General features: G+C 45.7%; 1 protein-coding gene across 7 annotated transcripts in view; it reads right to left on the bottom strand.

Annotated features, from left to right (window-relative positions):
• KIAA1217 (KIAA1217 ortholog) overlaps positions 1-15,282 on the bottom strand; it is a 508,293-nt gene extending 493,011 nt beyond the window's left edge. For 4 of the 7 annotated variants that reach the window (XM_074984878.1, XM_074984874.1, XM_074984873.1 and 1 more), the window contains exon 1: positions 14,846-15,279. In XM_074984878.1, the coding sequence (XP_074840979.1) occupies positions 14,846-14,942 (97 nt within the window). In that variant the 5' untranslated portion in view covers positions 14,943-15,279. Of the gene's footprint in view, positions 1-14,845 lie in introns of all 7 variants that reach the window. The other 3 variants (XM_074984884.1, XM_074984872.1, XM_074984875.1) reach the window with 3 other exon arrangements.
• Between the last annotated feature and the right edge of the window lie 1,469 nt (positions 15,283-16,751).

Raw genomic sequence — 16,751 nt, 5'->3', positions numbered from 1 at the left:
AGTGGATTTGCTGGAAGATATCTTCCAGCAGTGACCTCTGTCGCCAGATGGCTGTAGTCATGTAACCATAGCCTATCTGTATAGTGACAGTGCACAGAGATTAGGAAATAATTTAGTTTGACTTGGTAAAGAAGAATTACTTTCAGCAATAAGATAACATTTGACACTACTGTAACTATTGTTTCCTTTATATAAACATGTAAAAATATTAAATGGCAATTTTTCTTGAAGTACTTTATATCTATAATAGACTTTCTTTAAACTATTTTTGGATAACAGGACACCTTCTTGAATTAAGTAATCACTTTTATCTTTTATATGAAATCCTACAGAAAGTTAAACAATTGGGCAATCTAGTTTATCCATTCAGAGGAAAATTTCATCAAAGATATAATGGCTTCCTCCAAGGTTATCCCCTTCTAATATAGAAAATATCACAACCAATGGAGGAGAAAGGATAAATGGTATTACTGTTTTAATACTTACATAATCATTTATCTATCTGATTCTAAAGCATTTTAAAGTAATTCAATGCCTTTCACAGATATCTGTTCAGAAATTTTAAAATGAGAGCCATAAAATGCATGTAACAGTAAGACTAGAAAAATCAGACTGCCATTGATTAAAAGTCAGTAGCAGCTATACAATGCTAAGTCAGTAGCAGCTATACAATGCTGGCTAATACACCCTCACAAGCAGTGTAAGAAAGCGCCTGCTGTTCTTGCTCTGAACACAGTGGTCCCACCCCACCTAACCTTTGAAATTCCCTTGTATGCAGAAAACAGTGTTAATCTCAGAACACTGAGAAATAATGTCTCAAAGAGAAGAGTGAAAGTCACAGAGCTACCTCTACGAGGCTATGAGGAATAAGGGGATTTCGACGTTGACACCGTGTAGACAAGCCACGGGCAAGCAAACCGCAGCACTTTAGCATGCTGCTGGCCGTGGCACTTCAAATGAGGTGATGAATATTCATTTCAGCGCCTCATTAGTATTCTTCAGCTTGGCCATTAGCATGGCCATTTCAAAGTTTTTTGTAAGTGTAGTCACAGCCACAGTGTTTCATAAAAGCCAAATCCTGCTTCCTGCACTCAGCCTGGGTAAACAGGATGAACAGAGGGGATGCCTGTGAGGGATGAGGTGGATGGAATGGCATGGCTACTCTGTGCCCCTTGAACTCTAAGGCAAAGTTGCAATCCTGCTCTCACTAATAGGGTGAGCAACCGTCCCATTTTTGGGATGCCAAAAAGGCGTCCTACCATATTTTTTAAAAGGGATGAACTGTCCTGTATTTCAGCCCTCAGGGGTTGGGAGGGGGGCAGGAGTGCCCATGGCTGCCACTTTCCCAGGGCGACAAAAAAGCTGTATGGACGCTCCGATGGGTCCTTCTCTCGACAGACAGGGCATCCACAGCACTGGACAGCCCTGTCTGCTGTGCTTCCGGGTGCCTGTTTCGTCAAGAGAGCAGCAGGGCAGTCCGGCTGCTTTGTTGACAGAATGGAGCGCTCTCCCGATTGGCTTTTGCATGCGGCCGCACTGTCAACAGAAGTTTTGTCAGGAGCACTCTCCTGACAGTGACTGCTACTGACAGAGTGCTGTAGCATAACCATAGTCCAAAACAGAGCTATGCTACTTCCACTCCCTATCTGGCCTTCAACACACACACGCTGAATGGGAGCAAAATTTGCCCCTTATATGAAAAAAAGAATTTGAATCCATCCATTGCCTCACTAGAAGCCAGCAAATGGCCTGCACTATTAACAATGACCCATAGTGTTCAGAGGTCAACTCCACAGAGTAGTCAAGGCCTAGTTTTATGCTAAGAGTTAAGAGAATTAGTGGCACATCCTGGAAAACAATCAGTTCTCATCAATTACAGCCACCTAGGCAAGCAATTATCAAATCACAGCAAGCAAGTCCCATAACGGTGGTGGGAAAACATTAGTGGAAACCTTAAGACATTCTACACATGGAAAAAAATTACTACAATATTTGTTATATATTAACCAATAGCTTGAGGCATGATGGCTAGGAGTCTTGAAAGTAAATGAAATGGGACTACTAATAACAGTGGAAAAGCACAATACGCTCAGCCCAAAAAAAAAAAACAAAAAAAAACCAAACACCAAACCAATTCTGCATGGCTTCCTTTTTAAATTAAATGCTGACCTCATACATAAAAAAAAAAAAATCAGAAGACAATTTGTTCTTCACACATCGTTACCATATGAAATATCCTAACCTAATATAAGGTTTCAAATAATATATTTATTAACAGTATGCTATTTCACAGGGCATAAAGTAAATTATAAAAATATTAATATTACAGCAGCATCCAGAAAGCCCAGTCCAGACTCCACTGGTAGATGTTTTACAAATGCATTTAAAGAGTTTCTGACTCTCTGACTTTACCTGCATTAGACTGTCTTGAAATCTCTCACCCTTGCCATCATTCCACCAATAAGAACAGCAGGAGCATTACCACAGCAAGACTGCTGGCTGTCACTGGCATTTTAAAGCCATGTCATCTGACTGCTTTACGCAGGTATACTACTTTACATACAGTTACTACCAAGGAAGCTTCACCTGGGAGAGCACCAGTGGGAAATTCAGAGCAATCCTAATATAGACACAGAGTAAATACAAGGGATTAGGTCTCCAACTGTTCAGCACCAGGAGCAACAGGTTCCTGAGTTAAATTAAGGCATATGGGAGCTACTTTGTTATAATTAAATAAATAATAAAGTTTGACTCCATGAACAAACAATTGTGGAAACTTTAAAGGAAAAAAATAAAGTTTCAACTCAGACCATAATATGTATCATTGTTGGTGGTAGGGGGTACCCTCATAACTTTAAAAGTGAGTATCATAATGGCATGTACCAATATTCCATTAACAACTGATTGCTTTGTATGAAATGAAAATTTAAAAGAGGGTCATAAAGCTTGGAAACTAATTTGGGATAGTGTAAAATACTCTTAGTCTTCATCAAATCTTCATCCTACCCCACCAAACAAAATACTGAACAGATTCTACTGGACAGCAACCAGATCACAGGCCACAAAAATGTGTATCGGACATAACGAGCATGTCTGTTCACCAAATTACAGTTCTGTGCAAAACCACAAAACCATAGTCTCAATTTTGTTGTTTTGCATGAACATTAACTGTGCTAAATGAGAAGCCTGACTCTACCCAAGTCTCAGAAGTATGGCAATGGCCTTTACATAACTACCTGCTACATAATAGCTGAACTTTAGCTCCATATCAGCTATTTATATTTGCTGTTCTTGGCCACTGCTGATTTTTGCATCCTCTTGAAAGATCTGGTCAGGACCTTAACATATTGGCAAACGCAGACTGGGGAAAACATACAGGTTTTACCCAGTTAGGCCTCTTTGTTGACCTTGCCACCATATATGAATTTTCCAGAGACAGCTGCTCCTAATGGCCTCACCACCACCAGAGCTTTTGTTAAAATGAATGCAAATAATTCATAACTCTTGAGGGACCTCTCCAACTTGTTACACAATGGTATTGTAATACTATATTATAATTGATCTAAACAAAGCAAACTCTTTAACAGCAATAAGCTATTATGGCTATGTCTATACTGCCCTCAAATTTTGAAAAACAGCATTTTGAAATTTGGGGGTCAAAAGACAGGATTTCGACAGACTGCATCTACATGCACAAAGATCATCTCATTCTTTCGAAAGGGAGCATCCAGACAGAAACATGTGCCCTTTTGAAAGAGCAAGCCAGGAAATGCCACCAACATGGTTGCACGGCTGACAAGTCCTTCCAGGGCTTGCAGCCAGCCATTCCCTTAAAGGTCCCCTCCCAAACACACCCAACCTGCATATGCAGAGGGCTCCTTAGCTGCAGACAGCAGTGCAGACTCTGTGACTGGATCAAAGGCCTCAATGCAGCCACCTGTATTATGGAGCCCCGGTAGCTGCCCAACGCAGACATGCCCCCCTGACCCCAGGGCTCAGCTGGCCTCAGTCATCCTGGCCCTTGTGGAGGCCCTCCAGCCCATGACCCCTCCCAGCGGGGTCCTGCAGGCACTCGCCACAGGGCACTCTTAGCTCCCCATTCCTCATCCCCTCTGGAGCCTCTGGAGGTACCCCAGCAGCAGAGACTGGTGTGACAGGCGGCTGGTGAATGAGTGGGGGCAACAAAAAGTGGCTCCAAATCTTCAGGATGTCCAAGCAGACTTTGATGGAGCTGAGCCCCTGGCTCTCACCCGCCCTGCAGCATGAGGACACCTGCATGTGACCTGCGCTCCCTCTTGAGAAAAAAGTAGCCATTGCATTGTGGAAGCTGGCCACCCCAGACAGCCACCGTTTGGTCAGACACCAATTCGGGGTGGGCAAGACTACTCTTGAGGCCGTCCTCCTGGAGGTAAGTCAGGCTGCAGTCTCAGAGCCCACCCTGGTGAGGGAGGAGTGGGTTCCTGGGCTGAGGGTCCCCTGCAGGGTACCAGGCTGGTGCATGGGGGACTAGGGGGGCACCCCACCTTGCAGGCTCAATTTGTGGTGCCTAATTGTTGATGCCCTTCCTCATACGCAGGTGGTCCAGGTGATCAACCATGTGCGACTGTAGAGGGCCGTCTGGGTTGGGGATCTCGACACTGCCACGGCAGGATTTTCAGCCCTTGGGTTCCCAAACTGCTTTGGCACCCTCAACGGAGCCCATATTGTGATCTGGACCCTGGACCACAGCACGGGGCAATACACAAGTCAGAAGGGTACCTCTCGCTGCAGGCCCTCATGGACGCTAAGCACCACTTCACTGACATCTGTGTGGCTGACCCAGACGAGCCCACGACGCCCGGGTCTTCCGGAACTCCTGGCTGTGGCACCGAATGGAGGAGGACACCTATGTCCCTGTTCAGGAGCTCCCCATGGGAGCCATCACAATGCCACCCACCCCCGGCAGCCATGGCTGATGCAGCCCTACATGGGACACATCACCCGCAGCCAAGACGTTTTTAACAAGTACCTAAACCATGCCCTGGTACTGCAGAGCTGGCTTTTCGGCACCTGAAGGGGCGCTTTCGGTGTCTGCAGACACACCTATACGTTTGCCTCCCCAGTGTCCCCAGAGTGGTTGCAGCTTGCCGTGCGCTTATTATGAAGAGCGAGCATGAGCGGTTCATGCAGGGATGGGCTGCAGAGGCTGGCCCTAGCTATGAGCAGCTGGGCACGTTCCCATGCCACTAGACACACAGAGATGGGGTTAGGGTTAGGGAGGCCTTTGAACAGGAGCCCCAGTGACCCTCCCTCAGGCACCCTCCAGCCCACACCCACCCCGCACTGCTGCCCACTCCCACACCACTACTCCCAAAAGCACAAAGGACACTGGGTGCACAAAAATAAACTCTTTACTTACAGTTATCTTAACCCAAAAAACTGCATTAAACTGACCATGTAAATAATCAACAACACTAAACAGGTGTATGTTAATTCTAACAGGGGACTACCTACAGGGGCAAACGGGGGAGAATTAAATGCAACGGGGGGGCAAGCAACTTGGAGGGGGGGCCCATGGGCAAGGGAGAGACTACTCATCCATGGGCTGGAAGGCCGTGACACTGGGTGGGTGTGAGGCCCTTGCCACCCTGGGTCTGGGGGCCCCATCGGGGCTGGGATTACATGGAGATTGGGCCGGGGACGGGGTATTGCCACTGCCTGAGCGGGGGATTGGGGGGGGCCAAGTGGGAAGGGGAACTGGGCAGGGAGGCTGGCTCACCCTGGCAATGAGCTGACATCAGGTAGGAAGACTGATTTTGAAATGCATGCCTGTTCTACCAAAAATAATTTTGAAAGAGGCCATTGTGCATGTAGATGCTCTGTGACATCTCTAGAAATTAAGCCTCTTTTCAAAATAAAATTTCAAAACCAAATGCTAGTGTAGATGCAGCCTATATTTTTAATACAGCCTACCCAAAATAGTGATCAATGGTTTTCCACGTCCACTGAAAGCAGGACAAGAAGCAATGGGCTGAATCTATAGCCAGGGAGAGTTAGGTTCACTATTAGGAGGAATTTTCTAACTACAAGGTGTGACAAAGTCAGTCCAATTCCTGGGTCTGTGTCCTCTGGTCAGTCCATTAGGACCCCTTAAGGGCCCTGTTGCCCTCGCTGTGGCGAGCGGTGGTCTGGGGGGAACCCAGCCCCCACCCACTTGTGCCGGGTTCCAGCCCAGGGACCCTGTGCAGCTGGCAGTGGGAGAAGCTGACTCCCTTAGCCCTTGGCACAGCAGCTCTCCTCCATGGGCCACTTCCCCAGACGATTCCCCCTGGTACCTTCTCCAGGCCGTAGCAGTCACAGGTCCTCACTCTTGATCTTGTAGAGGCTCCCACTCTCCCTCTGTAACCTCTGGTGTTCCTGCTGCTCTCCTCTGCTCCACTCAAACCTGTTTGGTTTTTTTTTTTTTTCCTTCTTTTTTTTTCCCCCCCTCTCTCTCTCTCCCCCCTCCCCTGCCCCCAAAGGGTTTTAAAGGCCTCTTATTGGCCCAGTCATTGGGGCCAGCTGGCTTTAATTAGGCTGAGCCATCTCCCACCCAGCTGCCTGTGATTGCCCTGCAGGCCCTTCTGCTTGTTTGGGCTTCCTTCACCCTGGCCCTGCCACAAAGGGTAATTACACTCTGGAACAGGCCTTCAAGGGAAGTTGTGGAATCCCCAACACTGGAGGGTTTTAAGAACTGGTTGGAGAAACATCTCTCAGGGATTGTCTAGGTATGGGTTTAGTTGATCCTGTCCCAGTGCAGGGACTTGACCATTGAGGTTTCTTCCAGCATTGCATTTCCATGATTAAAATATAATATAAAAAACTATAATGTAACTATTGTATATTAAACTATAGCTTTTTTTCCTAAACAAACCAATTCCCCATGCACACATACACTATACCTGCAATAAACAGCTATAACCAAAACAGTAATCATATACAACTGGAGTAAAGTATATGTATAATCTACCTCTACTGATTCTGACACAATGTGATTGCTAATTCTGCATGACCTTTCTCAGCATCCAGTAAATTACAAAGTAATAACCATATCAGGTGAATGTTAGTTAGAGAGGGGCAAAACCCATTAAATAAGAGTACATTCTCTTGCCATGCAGAACATAACCCTTCCAAAAGAAGGCACATCACTTCCTGAAGTGATACTATATTACATTTAATCTTAGCTTGACAACCTACTTGTTTTCTGTGGTCTCAGAAAAACTGCAGAAATTTAGATGTTTTGTCAACAAATTATGACAGCATAATGCCAAATTTCAACATACTTGAATAGGGGTCAGTTCTGTTTCCGCTTCAGTGATAAAACTTGCACTTCACTTTTAAGAGCACTGTCAGACCCAGATGCTGTGCACAATTCATTAATTTCTACAGTAACTAATAAGGATATAATTATAAATAAGGTCTTGTATTGTTCTGCACATTAGACCTAAATTATGCAACCAGGCCCTTGATTTATGCAACACAACTCCAGTGAATTCTGGAGCAAATAGGGGATTACGTGCCAATGTTAATCATGCATTAACTTATTCAATAACCTTCAATGTTATTGAGATTCTAAAACTGAATCACAGATTGAAAAATAACTTAAGACATTTTATTTATTTGCACTATAGCAGAGGAATACCTCTGTTCTCTGGCTCAGGACTTCCACAGAAGAGAAAACTGTCTGAACTACATGTCCACCATGGAAACAGGAAGGCTGAGCATGCACCAGCGTAACGGTTGGAAGGGCTGTAATACTGTCTACGGAAAGGAGGACTTGCATGGAACACTAGTGTGCAAACCTCCTGAGCCACACGAGATCAGTGTATGAGCTCTGCAGAGTGAGGGGCTTGTGTTCTGCACTAGCCAAAACTATCCACAGCAAGAGAAGGGTTTCATACTTATAAGGTTTGAGGTGAGAAATGGTGGATGCCATGCAGAGTATGTAAACCCAGCAAAAGTCCTTCACTTCTGTGTGTGTGCCTTCCAATGACAGAACAGCCACTGGCCCAGATGAGTTCATTTTTGCTTTCCTCCTTCAGAAAGAATTCCCCTCCAGCTGTCTTCTTGCACTGTCATTTAAATGGCAGAAGCAGGGAAACAGACCCAAGAAACTCACTGAGCTCAGGCCCACAAACGGGCTGGCAAAGGGAACAGCTGCCTTGCAGTCCAGTACTTCAAAGCGGCCTGGCACTCTGACCACTGCTATTTTGGCAGCAGCACTGGCTGGAGCGCTGGGTCCCTTTGAAGTGCAACACAGTGCTGCTCCACCACTCCACATGTGTCTAGGCGGGGACAGAGCCACAGTCCTGGTGGCACTAAGGGCTGACTGTCATAGGCCCCTTCCTTTCCACCTTTATTCCTGTCCCTTCCAGGGCACAGAGCTGAGCCCCACTCCCACCTTGCCCCAGGGCCCACGATGGCTGTCAGCCCTGCTGCTCAGCTCCCCTATGTGGTGAAACAGAAGCCCCAGAAATGCCAAAGGCAAAGAAATGGGCTGACAAGGTGAGGAGAGGAAAAGTGGCAGGAAAAGATCAACTTGCATACATTTATACACTACAGATTTTGGGATCTCACTGAAAGGATAAACCGTGTGACCATTTAATGTATTGCAGTTTCCAAACATACACAGGTCCTGGTAACAAAATTTGCATGAACTCCTGTACATTCCAACATCATAAAACCCACAAGCCTTTGTCAGTATCAAAATTGTTAACATGTTTTTACATCTATCCTCCCAACGCTAAAAACTAAAGAAATCACAAATTTAAGCAATATTCATACACCACACAATACCAAGCCTCAAGCTTTACCCCACTGTCATCATGATACTCTCTTTAATACGTTCACTTAATTCAACAGTACTAGTGCTCCAATGCTCCAATCAAAAAAAGGTGATCACACTGCAATACACAGCCTTATATCCATATGTAACATTGTGAATACATATAATTCCTTATCCCTCTCATGCTCACCATATTTGAAATTACCAGAAAAACAACTGGAAGAACAGTTAATGCCAAGTCCAATATGTTGTAATTAGAAAATGGAGTTACACCATATATTGTATAGTACAGGTTGAACCTCTCTCGTTCAGCACCCTCAGGATCTGACCCGTGCCGGATGAGAGAATTTGCCAGATGGCAGGAGATGAATATTTTCTCGAACATTACCAACACTTCCACTGCTTACTGGGCTCTCAGAGGACCTTTAGATATAAATTACAGCCAAACAACTACACAGAACACTGAGAGCCAGGACTGATATCTATAAACAAACTTAATGGGACCACAGAAAATTTGGCCACAGCCATGATAAGTGATCATCCAGCTAACTAATAACATGCCAGATTACAGGTGTTGATGGATGAGAGAATTCCAGATTAGTGAGGTTCAACCTGTAAGAGGTCTTGAACAACAGAATATTGTTGATATAGTGGTTGTATCTGCAGTCTTGGGAACTATTAAATATTAAAATTAGTATAACTCTACCCAAAAAGAGGATAACTCTTCCAGTAAATTGAGCCCTAAGACCCAGATCCTGCAAAGACTTGCATATATGCCTAAACACATTTGTAAATCTTTACAGCATCAAGGGCAAAGATATCAACTTTTGTTCAGTTACAGGTACGTTCCCAGTTACTGAAGACATCAGACCACCACTTCTTTGCATTAAAGTACAACACATTTAAGAAAAGGCAATTACTTTTCATCATAAAGAATCGCTGATGCCTCTTGGAAAACTGAAAATTTTCTGTTTAAAGAGAGTGGATGGCTTAAAGGACTATAATGGGTTAAAGAGGCTTTCCTCTCTAGGTCAAGGATTTAAATTCATCTCACACAGTCAGTAAGTGAAAACAGTACTATCTCATGACTTTCAAAGTTGGGGTGAAATGACTTGGATGATTTCAGTTCAGTTTCCAGGAAACAGGTAAGGCTATCTACCTCATGAATAGTCTTAGCAGAGAAGGAACTATTCTCTCACCAGAGCTGCAGTTAGAAATTTGTGGTGGGTTTGTAATATGATTTCCATCCCCATTCTTGAAATCCTATGTCCATCAAGAACACAGAACTGTTCGCAGAACCTGCATTAAGGAGAATCAGCAGATGATCTTTCACCCCAAAAACCAGTTAACTCACTCATTGTACATTAAAGACAGCTATTCTATCATCCTTGGAATATCACCAGAGTCAATGGTTGCAGTACGGAACTGACAACCAGAGCTGTGTTCTAAACATCTTCCATCTTACAATTTTTCCACAATTTTCGTAAACTTTACTTTCTTTTTTTCCAACTTTTTAACCACAGAATTCATATTATCTAGAAATAGTTAACAAAAAGAGTTGCTCATCATAGTCATCTTATTTCCTTTTCCAACATCTGCAAAAATAAAGGATACCTCATAGAGAAATCCACAATATAACAGCACAAATCAAACTATCTTAAATTATTAACCTACATTTTTCTTCCTTAGTCTCTTCTCCCCTATTATCTCTGACGTATGCTGTACATTTCTATCCCATATTATTCTAATTTACGCCTACTAAGTCAAATAAAACATTCTGTCCTCCTCTCTTTCTTCTTCCTTCAAAAAGCAACCTCTCCTTTCCTTCCTTCTCAAGCATGTGTTCCATTCCACTGGCCTCTTCCTCCAATACATTTGCTCTAGGTCCTTTCTCCCCATTTGTTCTGGTTCCCCTGCATCTTTTGTTGGTGGTATTGTCCTCTCTTGGTACCACTTCCTTCCTGTATTCTGTTGTCTCCTCCCTGTCTTCCCCATCACTAATTTAAAAATTATATAATGTTTTAGAAATTAACTAATCAACATAATTATCAAATATGCAATTTTTATCCCTGTTTTAGAACAGGAATAATCAACCTAGACCCAGGATCAGCAACCCCCTGACATGTGTGCCAAGAGTGGCACGTGAGCAGAGTTTCATCAGCTTACCAGGCAGGAGCTCAGCCCCACCCCTCTTTCCCCATGCAGCCGGGAGCTTGCTCAAAACCATCCCACCTATGGATTAATAAAAGACCAACCACCACATAAATGGTAAAGCGCTGCATTTTAATTTATTCATTAAGGACGCTGCTGTAAGTAGGGCTATGAGTGACTTTAAAAGTACCACCAGCACTCAGAACCATAGATAGAGGTCTAAAGGCCAAATTCTGGCACTCAGCTTTGGAAGGGTTGCTGATCCCTGACCTAGACAGTACAATCCTCAAAACAAGCACTCTTTTTATGTTTATATTACAATAAATTATTATTTTATATTGTGTTTGTCACCAGAAGCTCTCAAAGTATTTCACAATCTTTAATGTAGTTAAACCCACAACAGCCTTGTGTGTGCATACAGTGCCCAGAAAACTGGGGTCCAAACGTACCATAAATAAGAAGAAAGGTGGTAAATTAACCACATACAACTAGACTCAGGGTCTGAAATAGAAGCAGGAACCACTTGGTCACAATGACATGCTTAGCCAACTGAATCATACCGCTTTTTCACAACAGGGATAGCGTACTGTCCTCTTTTCTTGCAGCCGGAGGCCTCATTAGGTACTCAGCAGAGGAGAGAGGTAGCTTCCAGCAGAGTATGTTTGCCAATGCTCATGCACCATTAAGAGCATTCTAGGTATTCCCCTGACTCCAGCAATGCCATTGCCCATTCTATGCCTGTTATGTAGACAGAAAACTAGTCTCCAGGGCAGGCAAAATGGGACTTCCCACAAACACTAAATTCACGCTAAAATAAATGAAATTGTTCCACATAAAAACAATTCTAATTATGTCCTATATTAAGTTTTCTTTAATTGTTCAAGAGTATTTGCATGAAAATAGATAATCTTATTCTTCCTGAAGCCATCTGCTCCTACTGCTTAATCCTTACATCATAATTAGTCATGCCAGTGACACAACAGTGACATTATAAAATCATAAACAGAACAGTATGATTTCAGATGAGGGACACAGTAAAAGCAGAAAAAGACATGCTATAAAAAGAAAAGATAAAGTAAAATACATCGCATACATAAGGGCAAAGGTCCACTGACTTTTGCTGGAAAACTGAAAAAATTCTAAAATCTCCGAAGTACGCTACTACTTTTTCTTGACGGCAGTCTGGATAATAATTTGAAATAGTCTAGAACATGTTGCCAGTTTAACGTACAGAAAATTAGCAAAACAGTTTTTAAATAATTCATCTGCACTGCAAAGTCAGGTTAATATTTTCAGGCACAGAGGCATTAAAAATATTCAGAGGTAAGCCTACTCCTGTAATTGACAACACTTTGCTGGTAAAGTTTGGCTGAAAACCAGGAGCTTTAACAATGATCTAACAAAACATACACAAACTTTCTGACCATGCATTTCCATAGTTCTGGTATGCAGAGAATGCAAGATCAGACCCAACATGTCCCTATCCTGAAGAGCCTTAAACAGGTGCTTAATCATGTAAGCACAGATACAACAAAACTAATTTCAAAAACACAGTTGTACATCCATACAAGTCTTTGCAAGATCAGGGCCTAAATTAGGAATGCTTGTGAAGACCACAACTGTTCAAAGGAGAAAAAAAAATGAAGGTGAGCTAAATATGTAATTATTTTAATTAAGTTCTATCTTCTTGGTAAACTCTGAATTTTAAAAAAAAATGTTATATATTAAGCTAAAGCGTTCCCTAGCTTGGTCACTGGATATAAAAATCAAGTATCAGAGGGGAAGCCATGTTAGTCTGGATCCGTAACAGCAACGAAGGGTCCTGTGGCACCTTACAGACTAACAGAAAAGTTTTGAGCATGAGCTTTCGCGAGCACAGGCTCACTTCATCAGATGCATCTGATGAAGTGAGTCTGTGCTCACAAAAGCTCATGCTCAAAACTTTTCTGTTAGTCTATAAGGTGCCACAGGACCCTTCGTTGCTGTTACTGGATATAAAAATGTGGCTCTTGAAGACATAGTTTCACCAGAGAACAAAGCTAATACTCCATTCTGTGTGGTAGAATAACAGTCACCGTACCTTATTTTACATTGTTCATGAAGTCAGAAAAATTACCAATAATGTGGTTTTGATTCTTGTCCCTAGATGTTTCATATTGTGCAGTGTTTTTATTTTGACTATTATTCACACTGCACTTTTGCTAATGAAAATAGGAATATTAAGCGCATCTGAGATGAGGAATAGTGAACCTCTTGCATGTCCTTAGATAGGATAGTAACCATCCAGTAATTAATTTGCATAATATGAAGTGGTTTTATACTGCATTCAAAACAAATAATATTTTTGAGTATAAACATTTTTAACTACAATGGGAAAAGTACAAGCAACTAAAGATGAGTCTTTAAATGCAAGCATGCATACGAAGACAAAGTAGAGTGTGAAATTTATTATGAAAAGTAAACTTTAAAAGTATATATCACTACCATTCCCCCCAACTATGAACCATAACTAAATTGTGCCACACATGGAAGGGCCCAATTCTGCGTTCATTCATGTTAATGGCAAAACTTTAATGGGAGTAGCAGAAGATTCAGTTACATGTTAGTAGTAGAATGGACTCTGTCTATAGATCAGAGGGGTAGCCAAGTTAGTCTGCCTATAGAGAGAGACAACCATCATACATGGGCTCACTATACATCGTATAGCTGCTTACTACCTGGAAACCTTTTCACTCAAAAAACTAAATACCAAACAACAATTTAGTCAAGCCTTGTGACCATCAGATCCTGGGGTTAGTGAAAAAAGCCTTTCTTGATATTTTGAGAACTCCTCTGTATTTCAAAATTAATAAAAAAAAGCTATTTTATAAAATGCAAAAGTTATGAGTACCAAGCCTTCCAATAATGGCCAATGGGTGCAATGCAACCTTCTTCTTCATCAGGAGTCGGAAAATTGTCAATTTTGCAGCATAAGATTGTCTCCTTTGTAAAAGTATATTACTGTGGCTCAAACAGTCATGTACGACTTTAAAGACGAACAAATTAATTTATTAGGTGATGAGCTTTGGTGGGGCAGACCCACTTCTGCAGATCCCTAGTAGATCTGAAGAAGCAGGTCTGTTGCAAAAAGGTCATCATCTAATAAATTATTTTGTTAGTCTTTAAAGTGGTACAGGACTGCTGGTTTGTTTTGTTAGAATACAGACTAACAGGGCTACCACTGTCACTCTACAAATGAGGAAGGCCATTTAGGCTTGCTTGCATGTAAAAAGTAGCCAAACTACTCAGTTCTAAGAAACAGCCTGAGCTAAGCCTGACCACAATGTCTAAATCGTTTTCAATTCTCATGGATAACTAATTAAGTCTTTCTCGGAAAGCCTGGTTACCAGGGAAGCTACATTTCCAGCCACGCACTGATTTCCTCCCTCAGGCAGGGAGCCAGCCGGAGAAGTCATGTGGCTAAAGCAGACTGCCCTAGCCCCCAGCCCGATCGTGGGGCAAGCAGCAGCGCTCGCTGCAGAGCAGCCACCTAGCGAGTGTACGCGGGCGTAGGAGTTTTCCCTTCAGAAGTTTGGTCACCTGAACCGCGCGGCTAAGATGCAGACAGGCGCTGCCATCCCGCCAGCGAGACCCACGTTCAAGCCCCCGCTAGCCCGCACGACTCCCACACACCCGGCACCGAGCTCTGCTGGGGAGACACCCTTGCTGGGCTCGCTCGGCCCCGGCCGCAAGGTCACTGCCCCGGGAGCTACCCCGGCTGCTGAGGCCGGGGCAGGGCCCCCCTCCGCACACGGCGCTCCCCGGGGCGATGCCCTTCCTCACCCCTGTGCTGTGCCCCGCCCCGGCCCGGCCCGGGAGAGGAGCCAAGCGCAAAGTTTCGGTGCTACTTACTTGGCTGCTCTCCACTGCCTCCCCCTGCCGCTCTGGCGAGGCGCTGGGCGGGCGGCGGCTGCACTCTGGCCAGCGGAGGTCCCCGCGCTGCACACATGCCCCGGCTCTGGGGCGCCGCTCCAGGGGGCGCGGGCGCGGGCGCGGGCGCGCACCGGCAGAGGGGGGAGCGCCCTGCTGCTTGCGGCCGGGCTGCGCACTCGGCCCGCCGGTGCCAAGGCTGCAGCAAGCGCGTGTCCTTTCTCCCTCCCCCCCACACCTCCGCCGACGACTTTCAATTCACCTGCGGGCGGGCAGCAACGGCAGCAGCAGCGCGCAGCGTGGCGGGAGGGGCCGGGCGGCCCGGCTGGAGGAGCCCCAGCCACTGGGCCGCCGCGCTCTCTGCCCCCGCTCGCCGGAGCGCGCTCTCCGCTCGCCCGGGCAGCTCCGCAGCTCTCCCCGGGACTGCAGCAGTCATTGCGTCAGCGCCATCCCCACCCTCCCTGCCTCCCTGCGGGGGGAGCTGCCGCTGCAGGAGCCGGGGTGCTGCGGGGGCATCCCACCTGCCCCGCTTCGCGCCCGTGGGGCGCTGGGGCTCGCTGCCTCCGAGGTGCCTCTCGGGCGGGACGCGCAGCCGCTGGCCGGCTGTCCCCCAAGTCTCCGGGGTGAGACCTCTCGCAGCCGCTGCGAGCAATCAGGGACCGGGCTCTCAGCCCCCAGGCCCTCGCTCTGCGCCCTGCAGGATCGGGCCTTCCACTATCCACGGCCCCTCCCCCACCCCGCTGGGTCGTACCCGGTTCGGGGACCACAGCCCAGAAGGTTTCCTCTGACTGGCTCCCACGGGGGCGGGGGACAGGGTCACCCACGGCAGCTCACGTGGGAAATCGCCCAGGCGCGGAGCCCCTGCCGGCTCCAGCTTATACCCTGAATAGCGAGTCTCTTCGCAGGGCCCTGCTGCTGGAGGAGGGAGAAGTTTACAGGGCCGTAAAGAGGGTCGGCCCTCCCTGCCCGCTACGAACAGAGTAGTGGGCAGACAAGGAGAGGGGTTGTTTGGTCTGCCGTGTCTCTGATTGGGGCGGAAGGGAGGGAGTCCTTTCCTGCCTCCCCGCGAGTGGCCGCTGATTGCAGTTTCCATTCTGACAAGTATCAGAGGGGTAGCCCAGTTAGTCTGTATCTTCAGAAACAAGAAGTCCTGCGGCGCCTTACAGACTAAGGTATTTTGGAGCATAAGCTTTTGTGGGCAAAGACCTGCTTTGTCAGAGATGATGATCATGAAAACTTGTGCTCCAAAATATCTGTTCGCCTATACCGTACCACAGGACTTCTTGTTATTTTCCATTCTGTTAACCTCCTGCAAACCGGTAGACTGGGTTCCTTTAGGGGATTAGTGCATGTGCACAGGCTCAGAGGGTAGCCATACTGATCTGTAGCTTCACAAATAACGAGCAGTCCTGTGGCACCTTAAGAGACTAACAAATGTATTAGACTGTGAGCTTGGGTGGCTAAAACCCACTTCCTCAGATGAATGGGAGTGCATGTACATGTAACCCTTCTGTTAACGCCAGATGCCTGCCAGAAGGGCCGGGTTCAACTCTTGTGGGGTTTTCCTATCAAGGATACAATCAACTGGCTCGAGCCCCCACCCAGTGGCCTGGGACAATTTCAACCCTGTGCTGGGTGCCTGTAAGGCGGTTCTCCCCCCCCTCGCAAGCACAGAGTCTGAGATAGAAATGGCTTGTTTAATGACCGTAACCTACCCCAAGGTTACAGCGACAGATGCAGCATATCTCAGCACAGAAGAGACAAAACCCCTTTTACCCAGATACCATCCCCATATGCAGTAGAACCCAGTCTCTTGCTGGGGCTCTTGGCCCTTTTCCACACACACACAGTTACAGGGTGTACCCTCTGCAGTGCAGTCCCAAACTCA

This window comes from Carettochelys insculpta, chromosome 2 (assembly GCF_033958435.1).
Source record: "Carettochelys insculpta isolate YL-2023 chromosome 2, ASM3395843v1, whole genome shotgun sequence".
Classification (NCBI taxonomy): domain Eukaryota; kingdom Metazoa; phylum Chordata; order Testudines; family Carettochelyidae; genus Carettochelys; species Carettochelys insculpta.
Note: the sequence above shows the minus strand (reverse complement) of the source record. Positions and strands in the feature narration are given on the sequence as shown.